Below are 12,343 nucleotides of genomic sequence, written 5' to 3' on the forward strand. Positions count from 1 at the left end.
CTTCTATTTTATGCTTTGCACTTATTCTACACTACATTTAATAGGGAAATGTTGTCCCTTTAACTCCATGACTACATTTACTACACTGATTTTAAAGCTGCAGTTCCTAATTATATCGCAGATTCAGATTATTAATGCAACATATAGTTAAAATATCAATTATGATATATTATTATGGATTAAACTACCCAGCAGTATATAATGTATAGTTGCTGAAATAAGCCATTTCTGAAAACTTTTACTTTTGGTACATTAAGTATATTTTATACCACTGCTTTCCAGTAAAATTTTAGATGAAGGACTTTTACTTGTCAAACTTTGGTATTTCTATTTTTACTTAAGTCAAAAATATCACTGACTGCAGCACTGTTGTATTAGAGGGCATTCGTTTTAGCCAGTAGTGGAAAGTAACTACATGCATTTATTCTAGTACTGTACTTAAATACTGTTTTGAGGTACTTGTAGGTTACTTTCCTTGAGTACAGACACGTGCAGAGAGGGAAGCTGAGGGTGCTCAAACACATGCCCCTTTGCCCCTTGATGTCCAAAACCAAGACATTATATTAGATAATAATATATATAACAATAATATTGTATTACATTAGTGATGCGTTTTTCCATCCATGGGGTCAGTGTGGACATTGTGGAGGACTACAGGTACCTGCGAGTGCATATACACAATAAACTGGACTGGTGCAAGCACACAACCTCTCTACAAGAAGGACCAGAGCCGCCTCTATTTCCTGAGGAGGTCCGTCAACATCTGCCGCACAATGCTGAGGATGTTTTGTGAGTCTGTTTGCTGCTGTGTGCTGGGGCAGCAGGCTGAGGGTAGCAGATGCCAACAGACTCAATAAGCTGATTCGTAAGGCCAGTAACGTAGCAGGGGTGGAGCTGGACTCTCTAGTGGCAGTGTCAGAGAGAAGGATGCTGCCTGAGATACGTGTCATCTTCGACAATGTCTCCCATCCACATTCAGTGACAGACTCATTCCCCCAAGATGCACCACAGAAGGCCACAGGAAATCATTCCTGCCTGTGGCCATCAACCTGTACAGCTGCTCTGAGTCAGTAGACTGGCATCTGGAATTTATTCACATTCTGCATTTATAATTCATTATCATCTACTGGGTGCAATTAAACTATTAAACTGTGCAATATTCTGTGCAAGTATAAAACTGCAATATATTTCAGTATACAACTTGTTTACTTTTATTTTATTCTATTGATGTGTATACTGAAGTTAGATTTTACACTTACAGCCTCAGCTCAGTGATGATATATATTCTATTTTTAATATTTTAATATCTTAACCCTTTGAAACCAGGAGCAACATCACTTTTCAAGTATTTAAGGTTTTGAATCTTGAGCAAATTGGTGCAATTAATTTTTTTTTATTTTAACATGGTAAAAAAAAAAAAAGAAAGAAAAAAAAGGCAATGAGCAATTTGGTTAAAAAAAGGCCCACAAATTGCCCCCCCCCCCCCCAAAAAAAAAAACAAAACTATTATTATTATTATTATTATTATTACTACTATTACCTTTGAAAATTATTTTACAGGATTATTATAATTTCTAAGCACTCTTTCCAGGTCATTTCCTGGTTTCCTGTTTTTTTTCTTGTTTTTAATTTTCCTTTTTTTGGGGGGTCATTTCTTCTTTCTTTGCTCATTGCCTTCTATTTATGTTTTTAAAAGAAATCAAGCCAATTTGCTCAGGTTTTAAAGGACTAGTGTCTAACACTGTGGCATAATGCACATTTTATTTTTATTTACTTTTTCATTTCCATTTTATTTATCTTGTTTAATCACAATTTCCCCTCAGGATCAATAAAGTATTTCTGATCCTGACTATTTTTTAAATGTGATTTTAAATGCAGGATTTCTGTTTTTCTACTGTGGTATTGCTACTTTAACTTAAGTAACTGAGTGAAAACCGGTGAAAACATTAGAGGAAACTATGCTGTCAAAAGCAAATTTACAGCAGTAAAACTACTTCCGGTCTCAACCACTCTGTCTGGTTGGGGCAAAATTTGAGCAGGACAGTCCGGACACATGGACACACCACAGCAGATGAAAGACACCCTGCAGCGGTGCATAGACACACACAAAGACGAGCTGCACAGTTTGAGTCGGGACATTTGGAGCCGACCTGAACTCGCGGGAAACGAGACGCACGCGCACGACAGGCTGGTGCGCTTCTTCTCCCAGGACAAGACATGGACGGTGGAGACTCACTACAAGATACCGACAGCATTCCGGGCTAGCTGGGGTCCGGTCGGTGGTGGTGCTGGTGGTGAACAGGTTGTGAATGTGGGGTTCCTGTGCGAGTACGACGCACTTCCCGGTATCGGGCACGCGTGCGGGCACAACCTGATAGCAGAGGTGGGAGCTGCTGCAGCTGTGGGGCTGAAGGCTGCTTTAGAGAGGCAGACTGGGCTCCCTAGACCTGTGAAGGTAACCAGGAACGAATAAACAGCCATAGATCAAGTGACAGCTCTCTGTTATGATCACTTATAATATCCATAAATCTGTCAGTCAACTCCTCTGATGAGTCACTCTTTAAACGATATGACTCAACCAATAAAAGAAATAAAATCACATTTTATAGATAACAACAGGAGATGTTTTTATACTACATACATGTATTTAATGACATAGATGACCAGATAAGATAAGTTGTGTTGATGCATCCTGGATACAAGAGGTTATCTAATACGAGTTTAATTTTTTGAGGTTATTTGCTATTTTTTTTTTTCATATTTGATTTAATTTTCATCTCCAAAACAACTTGACATATACGTACAGACTAACAAACATACTCCACTCACATACAAATAAAATCAAAAAACAAAAAAAGGCAGACTTGACCGAAATAAACACAACATTTAGCCTGTTACATAGACAGTAAGGAAAAATGGCCAAGAATAACAAAACATGGTGACTCTCAGTAGGGACATCAGCCAATAGATTTAAATATATTTTTATTACCTCCAGTGATATATCTATAAATTCGACGAGTCTGCAAAAATCAGCGTTTGCACTTCCAATACTTATGGTGAAAAGTTACCAATTATTGCATTACATGAGTATATTTTGCATCATAATACTTTTTATTTATAGTAAATATGGGCAGATTATGAAACAATAGGCAGCTGGGCACAGGTTTGCAAAAGGTGCCACCTCCTCTCCTACAAAAGAATCAAGATACACAGACTTAGTGGTGATTTATTTGTTGATGTTGAGGTTTTTCTGTAGTCGTTACTCATCTTTTTGTGGTTTTGTGTCTCTTTGTGGTTATTTTGCCTGTTTTTATTGTTATTTTGTGTATATTTTCAGTCCTTTGCATCTCTTTGTGGTGTTTTTCTCTTGGTTCTCTACTTGGTAATTTCAGTGGCATTTATTAGATGAAGTTCCAGGAGGGCCCCAACACTTTGGGCCCCTGGGCCTTTGCCTGGCATGCCTGTTTAGTCATCAGTTCATAGCAGCTGTGGCATTAGGTAGTTATGATGGGCCCTAATGCACGCTAGTTACTAGTTATAAGGCACACACACACCACTGGCAAATGTTTATACAAAATCCAACGGAAACTAATTGAGGGAACGTTGCTACTTTCTCTTCCTGTTTGTTTTTCTCTTGTCATTTTTTACTGCTGCGTTTATGCTTGAAAGGCGTGACTGCTCACTGGACTTGTAGATGTGCTCAGCTTTTCAGTCATGACAGATTTTGCGCCTAAACTAGATACTGTATCATATCGTCCTGTCCCATGATCAAATAGAGACTTGGCATTAGACAACATGAACATAAATGTTACCAACAATCATTTTTGCATACCTGCATATGACAAAAATATCAAAGAAAATAAGAAATTATGCTTTAATGTGCAGTTTACTCATAGTTTTTGGAGTTTATGTAGAATAAGTATTTACTTTTGCTATAGAATGCAACTCACTATTTTACTCAAAAAAAAGAGAAGAAAAAAAATCGTGACGAGATGGGTTTGCATTTTTGAGGGCATATAACCTATAGAAAATGTAACAATTTTTATTTTAATGTTTTTGTGTGTGTGTGTGTGTTTTTTTATGAAAACAGGTATATTTCAGGGTGCCAATCTGAATCATTAGCAAGGGCGGTCATAAAAATACCTGCTTATGATCAATGTCTGAGCCCCATTTAAACGTGATGTAACAACTCTGGTGAAAACTCAGACTCAAATGCAGAGAACACACAGGAGGCAGAGTAGGGTTTAAAAAAAAAAAACACAATCTGTACTTCAGTCCAAAAACAAAACAGACAGGGAGTAGGCAAAAATCCAAAACAGGCAAAGTAAAAAAAAAAAAAAAAAAATCCAGGGAATCAAACACAGATTGCTAAAAAGCTATAACACAAAAGAACAAAGACAATCTGGCAGAGACATGAGGAGCTGGTGGGTATTTATATACACACAAAGATGGATAAGAAGGTAATCAGGGGCAGGTGAGTAAGTGGCAGCAGGTGTGGATGATGAAAGGCGGGAAAACACAGGAATGACACAAGAGGTTAGTACTTCAAAATAAAACAGGAAATATCTTAACAAAATCCAGAATGTTACTCATCACATTTCGCCTCCACATTGCATCACAGTGCACATAAAGCTGGTCCTGTAAGGGAGGGAAAGATCTGTATCCCCTGCCTCCGTTTAAAGGCGGCCATCTTTGCATATGAAGCAGATTCCATCCATTAAGAGAGACTTTAAATGTTAGATTTGTGTACTCTGAAAACGCTTGTAAGTAGCGGACCTTGAGTTAAAACCACTGTTTCAAAGGTCAAGAGTGAATGTCATCCTCTTAGTTTAAAACACTTATTTGACCAGAGCTGATATGATGCTGTCAAATGACTGAATTCAACACTTTGTTATACCAGATAACAGTTCTGGGAACTCCTGCGGAGGAGGATATAGGAGGAAAGATTGACCTGATCAATGCGGGAGCCTTCGCTGATGTCGACCTCGTCTTCATGGCTCACCCGGCTCAGCAAGATGCTTCATTCCTGCCCTGTGTCACACTCGATGAGTAAGTTCCCATCACAGCCCCTCTGGATCTGCAACTTCCTCTCTAATGAATAACCCTTAACCCGCTATATTGATGTTAAATAGGGTGATGGTGAAGTACCATGGGAAGGAATCTCACGCCTCTGTGTACCCATGGGAGGGAGTGAACGCCCTGGATGCTGCTGTGTTGGCCTACAACAACCTCTCTGCACTCAGGCAGCAACTCAAACCAGACTGGAGGCTTCATGGTGAGGAAGAGGAAGAATCTGTGTTCAGCTGAGCTTCATAGTTAATTTTAAACAAGCTCACCTTAAAGTCCATTTAATGTTTAAGCCGACATGCATGAGAACTGTCCTCCATTGTGTCCATTTCCCCTCCTACAGGCATCATCAAACATGGAGGGGTGAAGCCCAACATCATCCCTGCCTACACGGAGCTAGACTTTTATCTGCGCACGCCCCTGGTTAAGGATCTTAATGACCTAAAGGCCAAAGCTGAGGCTTGCTTCAGGGCAGCTGCTGTTGCCACCGGCTGCCGAGTAAGCTTAACCTAAAAACGCTGTCTCCCATTCGCTCCCCTCTGGCACAGATTTAAGAGCAAACAGTGTGTGTGAATATAATTGCTGAGGAATGCAACGGCGGAGTTGACTGTTATATAATGTCGCCCTTTTTAACATATTCCTGTAATTATGCTCTGAGTGTTGTTCTGCTGTTACATAATTCACCTTTATCTCCAGGCTGCTTCTCTCCTACATCTGCACCTGCTTCAGGCAGTTCACATTACAGATGCATGGGTCTCCATATTCTGTTGATATATGATAGTAATGTCTATTTTTGTATGCTACAGTTTATGAATGAGGGCGTGCTTGTGTTTCCCTCAGGTGGAGATGATCTATCCATATCATGCCTACTATAACATTCTGCCTAATGCCACGCTGGCAACCCTGTATGAAAACAATGGGAAAGCTTTGGGGATTCAGTTCCCAGAGCAGCTGGCCAACTTCGTTGGTATGTGAAAAAAACACATTATCATCTTTTTCTTTCTCTGGTTTGTGCAATAGAGATGTAAAAAAGTGTAACAGCAGTGCCGCAATCTAGTGATTGTCTTTGTTGTTGTTTACCCTATCAACAAAGAATCATTATCACAGTGTATTCATAATTATCTGGCAGGTTCCACAGACTTTGGCAACGTATCATTCATAGTTCCCGGTATCCATCCTTTCTTCTACATCGGCACCGATGCGCTCAACCACACTGAGGAATACACCAAAGCAGCAGGTACAGCTGCACATGTCTGTCGGGAGCAGATGTTGTTTCCTGTGATGAAAGCGAACTGCACTGCGATCAGACGCTTTCAGTCATGAGCGTCTTTCCAGGTCACTGGCAGTTTGTATTTGCCGAGATGCTTTATTTTCCCGTCTTTTGCTTTTTTCCCTGTGCCAGGAGCTGAAAAGGCCCAGTTGTTCACCCTGAGGACAGCCAAAGCCCTGGCTATGACAGCTGTGGATGTAGTGTGCAGCCCTGATCTGCTGAAGCAAGTGAGAGACGACTTCAGCCTGGCCAATCTGAAATAGGAGAAATTACAAGAAGGCAGCGATACAGCTTTGACAGCTCCACAAAGTTACTTTAATAGTAATTATGGGGCAATTTCATAGCTGACAAGTTAGTAAGGGGTTTTTGGGCTTTAATTAAAGAGCTCATGTTGGGGAACAGCACTTCCAACAGTTTGTACCTTTTGATGGATAGAGACGTAAAGCTATACGCAGTGTGGTTTATAATATTTATGACAACAGGGCCTATGAGTATCTCAAATACCACCTTCGTCAGATTGGACGAGCTCATTCCCACCAGACTAGAACTGGTTTTACCAGTTGTTGCTTGCGGTTTAAAATCAGCGTGGGAAGTAAATAGCAAGAAGTAAACAGAAGTAGAATAACACCACAGTTTTAAATAGAAGGAAAAAGTATGACCTAAGTGAAACTAAGAAGTGTATGGCTAACTTCTTGATATTCATTCTGTGTATTTTTAAATAGGTTTTAGAATAAACTGTATCATAAAGAGGAAGGCACAACAGCTCTGCAAAGGTGAAGCCAAAATGTCTCTATCGCCCTCTGGTGGCTGGCTGCAGTATAGGTCAGACCCCGTCCCCTCCATGTTAGCAGATGGGCCAAAATACAAACTCAAAGTTCTTGTCAAATAAATTTTGACATGGTTTGGAATTTTGAAGTTTTGTGTGTCTTACAAAATGGTGGTTGCTAACGCTAAATGAGACCACAGAACTGCAGCCGTACAGCCTCGTTGTGAGAGGGATGCTAAGACATGCGACTGTGGTGTAGTTCGTTCATAGCCTAACGTTAGCTTTTTACCTCTGGCAATTGCAATTAAGCTTCGAAAATCATAAAAGTGTTGCTCATTTGTAAAGATTATTTTGCTAAACAAAACATGGTAGAGTTTATTTTGTGCAACAATCCAGAATTGGCTTTTTGACCAGGGAACCAGGGCGACGCTAACTTCCACGTTGGGCTACAGAAAAACGTCATCCCTTGAGCACTCTATAAAAAGGGGGTTTGACGCCGTGATTGACAGCTGTGTGCGCCAATCAATGGCACTGCTAGTGATTGGTCGGATGGCGGGAACTCAATACTGCGGAGGTGGCTAAAGCACATACTCCGGCTCCAAATGATGTCATCAGTGCAAGATGGCAGCCGTCGTATCCAGGATATTTTGGCTTCATTTTTGTACAGTGAGAGGACGTGGAGACGTGTTGTCCATCTTAATGTACAGTCATAGTTTTTAGCCATGGTTTCAAGGATGGTTAAGTCTGTTGGTTTGTTGATCCACCACTTTGGTCTGGACTGAAATATTTCAACAACTAGTGGATAGATTAACATGACATTTTGTTTAAACATTCATGGTTCTCAGATTATGAAATCTGTCGCTGGTGATCACCTGACTCTTTGTCTAGCGCTGCCATAGTTTGACGGTTTTGTTTTTATCTCCATATAACTATTGAATGATTTCTGGTCAAAATTTGATTTTGTGTAATAGTACTACAATCTCATAGAATCACTATCCTTGGCTGGCTTGGATGGATTGGATTTAATTTTATTTTCAGATTTTTAATTAGAAATTATTTTATTGATGATGATAGAGGCATTTATTGTGTTGATAGTATGATGTCGCCCATTTGCCTACACTCTTACATCTTTGCTATCCTTACATCAAGAACACTTTATTATTCTTGCCATCTTTGTTCTTGTAATTTGATGGACTGACTTCTACTCTTTACCATATTACCCCCTGACCAGATCAGGAAGTCAATCTGCTTTTAGTTCTACATCTTTAAGCAATCCTAATGGCTTATTCACTCATTTAGATTTCTAGGCATGCTTCCTCCAGCACAGAGGTCGATTCAAAACCTTGGCTGTCTTTGAGTGGTCACAGATGTGCTTGCAAATCGGGTTCTCTACATCTTTTTGATGCTTTATTCTTTTCATGTCTTTCTGCTGCAGTGATTTTTTTGAGGAATGACAGGGCACAGAGTTTGAATTGTTAAATTGCCCTCAGGGATATAAAGGAGAATAAAAAAAAAAAAAAAAAAGGTTTCTTCAACATCCACACTTTTGCCTGTAAGAAATCATAAAATTGGCTTATTATAAAATATAAATATACAGTATATCCCTTACGTCACATGTGAGCAGCTAATAGTATTACAGAATATGCAGTTTATATGATTTGGTATGAAAGCTCATCAGTAATCAGACCTGGAGCTGGTGGCAATCCAATGTCTAATAAGTGTGAAAGCTTATCTTCCAGCACTGTTTAAATATACTGTATAAGAGAGCAGGAAAATAGGATAAAAAATTTGGGACTTGAGAGGTTGCACCAGAAAAACATTGCCAAATGCTTCAACTGTGTCTGTTGTATGTGTTTTTAGCTGTTTTTAATTGATGTCTGCTGCAGCAATATTCATTTCACATTCACATTTGTACCTACTAAATGTATTACATGGAGATTTAAGATGTACATTATTGTGACTGTGTGGGTCAGCACCAAAGCTCCGCTCCAATAATTTCACAATGTCAGAAAACAAAACATTTATTAAACTTTTTTTTTTTCTCATATATAACATTTTTTCCAAAGTTTTATTTAATATCTGTATGTTTGGTCAGTGAATTGTCATGAACCACCAAAAGATATCTTTAATATATCTTTTGTCTAATGAAGTATAAAGTTGTTTTAAGCTGAAAAAGACGATAAAACTAGCAACTAACAGGTCACAGTGAACCTCAAAGCCTCACAACACCAAACAGAGGAGATGAGCTTCAGTTGTATTAAAAAAAAAAGAAGAAATAAGGACATTAAAAAAAAAAGTCAGTATCATGATCGGTGTTTGGGATTTACTAAACATATATTTTTACATTTGTGATTTTAATAGACTGCATTATTCTGCCCTTTTTACTAAACTTTATCAAATTACACAAATGCAACGCAGTAGGTAGCTCGACAGCAAAATAGCTGCATCGATACAAAGATCACAAGAAAATGTAACACATACTGAATCATACTAACGTGCTGCAAAAGAAAAAACTTTAAGAATAATCAGGTTATCTGGCTTTCAGCAAAGTAGTTCCACATTTTGGGAAATGGCGCTTATTCATTTTCTCGCCAAGACGGTTAGCTTAGCTTAGCACAAAGACTGGAAACGGGGGGGAAACAGCTAGCCTCTGTCCAAAGACAACGTCTGCCTGCCAGCACCACTAAAGCTCACTAATTCACTTTTGTTTGTTTAATCTGTACAAAAACTAAAGTGTAAAAGCAAAGTACATGCTCTGTTATGTCCCCGACTGTTTATTGCCTCTGGTCCCAGCAAAGAAATGGATCTCATCACATGACGTCTTGCTACAATCACTTCTAGATTGACAACTATCAATTGATTTAAACAGCAGAGATATGTGAAATTACAACTGTAAAGATATATATATATATATATATATATAGAGGTGGCACGGTGGAAAGAGGGTTCCTGATTTGAATATAGGGTGGGGGGTTCGAACCCCAGGGTGGGGGAACCCTTCTCTGTGGAGTTTGCATGTTCTCCCTGTGTCAGCGTGGGTTTTCTCCAGGTACTCCGGCTTCCTCCCACAGTCCAAAGACATACAGGTTAATTGGTGACTCTAAATTGCCCGTAGGTGTGAATGTTTGTCTCTATGTGTCAGCCCTGTGATAGTCTGGTGACCTGTCCAGGGTGTACCCCGCCTCTTGCCCAGTGTCAGCTGGGATAGGCTCCAGCCCCCCCTGCAACCCCCAGCAGGATAAGTGGTTACAGAAAATGAATGAATGAAGGTAAACACGATGGTCTGATGTGTCTGCTGTGCTTATTTTATGTATTGTGCTGTTTTGCTAGCAACTTTGATTAACCAAATCTACCGGCATGGAAGCTAAGTAATGTAAATGGACCTGCACTTGTATGGCGCCTTTCTAGTCTTCCGACCACTTTTACACTATGAGTCACATTCACCCATTCGCACACAGTTTGAACACAGTCACACACTGATGGAACAGCCATAAGGAGCAATTTAGGGTTCATTATCTTGCTCAAGGATACTTCGACGTGCGGACTGGAGGAGCCAGGGATCAACAGCTGATCTTCTAATTAGTGGACGGCCTGATCCAAAGCCGCCCGCCTGTGCTGCTGTGGACAAAATGTATTTTACATGCCTATAAATACTCACCTAAAAATATCAGTATAAGTTCAAGCAACACTATACTTGGACTATTTTCCCTGCATTACCTTACAAGATAACATTAAAGGAGTATTTATTGCAATTAACTGTATGAACAAACTGTAAATGAGATTAATGTAAGTTATGAAAGTGTCTAACAAGTGTCGAGCATTTGATGAGGGATTTTTTCGTTTTTTTTTTCTATGGTAATGTGATGTTTGAATGTGTATATAATGTACAACATTTTTTGTTAAATTGTGCAATTTATGTGTTGGACCCCAGGAAGACTGGCTACCATCAGGGCATTAGCTAATGGGGATCCTAAGAAACTATACTAAACTGATTGAGGCACTAAAATAACCAGTTGAGGCAGCGTCTCCTGGGTGCCGTTTAATTTTATGTACGTGACGCGTGGATTTTCTACCTGAAGTAATTGTAAACAAATATGTGATTCAGTATATGGTTTTATATAAATAGAAAAATGTTGTTTCTACACATCCATTTTTGTACAGATGAAACAAAGGAGATATAACTTGTTGTTTTTGAAGTCGGGACAGAGCAGGATAGCTATTTACAGTGCCCCATGTTGACAGTGTTTGTGCTAGGCAAAGCTAACCATCCCCTGGCTGTAGCTTCGTATTCAATGTACAGACATGAGAGCAATCTTCTCGTCAAACTTTCCACCAGAAAGCAAATGAGCCGAACTATTCCTTAAAACATTTTTAGTTTGCCACTGATTGTCAAGTTTAGTTCATATGCAAAGCAGAAGGAGTCTGTCCATATGCTGGCAATGTCAGTTTCCAGGTCACATTTCCAGTGAGTTACACAGGTCCGTGTTTGTGCGTCTCTCTGTGCAGTGAAGTCCTCAGGCGACAACAAGAACGTCTTTCCACCAACAGCACTATAGTTACAACATGAAACCACATAGATTTGATGGAATGACAAAACCAGTGACGACGACTGTCCTGCTTGTCGGTAGCTCATTCAGTTTTAAGTGGCTGGGTCGAGAAGGCAATGGTAACCAATCTGTCAATGGTCCCCATGCATCTTAAGTGCAGTTTCTCTGCCTGAAAAGCATCAAATGCCAATATTTTCCCACTCCTTCACAAAGGAGCCAAACTCCTGGAGTTTCATCACGGACAACTCCCAAAGAGGATCTACTTCTGCATCCCGGGTTACGAGTAGATGGACCAATAGATGATGTTAAAGAGGATGTACGCTCCAGGAAACACAACCCTCGAGTACTTGTCTATGGCGTGGGTGTCTATCCAAATGTTCACGTAGCCTCTGGATGGCTTCACCTGGCTTGCGATCTGCGGGTCATTCAGTGACACCTGAGCCAACATTCGATCCTGGCGGCCGCCATTCTCTGGCATCCCGTAATTCCCCGTGGTGTTGACATCCATTGACCCGTAGCCAGTGATCTGGGGGTCAATCATCATCTCGTCTGGGTTGCCAATGCCGCACGTACACGGCAGCTAGAGAGATAAAAAAGTTAACATAAAAGTCATTTGACACATCTGTTTGTTGTGAATGCAACTTTCTGTAAAGTCATTGACTTAAATGAGAAAAAAATACATTAGTTTGTTAA

General features: G+C 39.8%; 2 protein-coding genes across 3 annotated transcripts in view; one reads left to right on the forward strand and one right to left on the reverse strand.

Annotated features, from left to right (window-relative positions):
• The first annotated feature begins 1,986 nt into the window (after window positions 1–1,986).
• Window positions 1,987–8,601, forward strand: LOC117266670 (peptidase M20 domain-containing protein 2-like). The gene is made up of 7 exons (XM_033641959.2): window positions 1,987–2,455; window positions 4,901–5,049; window positions 5,133–5,275; window positions 5,411–5,565; window positions 5,908–6,034; window positions 6,197–6,304; window positions 6,470–8,601. The coding sequence occupies exons 1-7, from the start codon at window positions 2,054–2,056 to the stop codon at window positions 6,598–6,600; spliced, it is 1,215 nt and encodes a 404-aa protein (XP_033497850.1). The 5' UTR covers window positions 1,987–2,053; the 3' UTR covers window positions 6,601–8,601.
• A 2,312-nt stretch (window positions 8,602–10,913) lies between these two features.
• LOC117266694 (gamma-aminobutyric acid receptor subunit rho-1-like) overlaps window positions 10,914–12,343 on the reverse strand; it is a 28,180-nt gene continuing 26,750 nt past the window's right edge. For both annotated transcript variants that reach the window (XM_033641998.2, XM_033641997.2), the window contains exon 10: window positions 10,914–12,230. In XM_033641998.2, the coding sequence (XP_033497889.1) occupies window positions 11,928–12,230 (303 nt within the window). In that variant the 3' untranslated portion in view covers window positions 10,914–11,927. The remainder of the gene's footprint in view (window positions 12,231–12,343) is intronic.

Source organism: Epinephelus lanceolatus, chromosome 15 (assembly GCF_041903045.1).
Source record: "Epinephelus lanceolatus isolate andai-2023 chromosome 15, ASM4190304v1, whole genome shotgun sequence".
Taxonomy (NCBI): Eukaryota; Metazoa; Chordata; class Actinopteri; order Perciformes; family Serranidae; genus Epinephelus; species Epinephelus lanceolatus.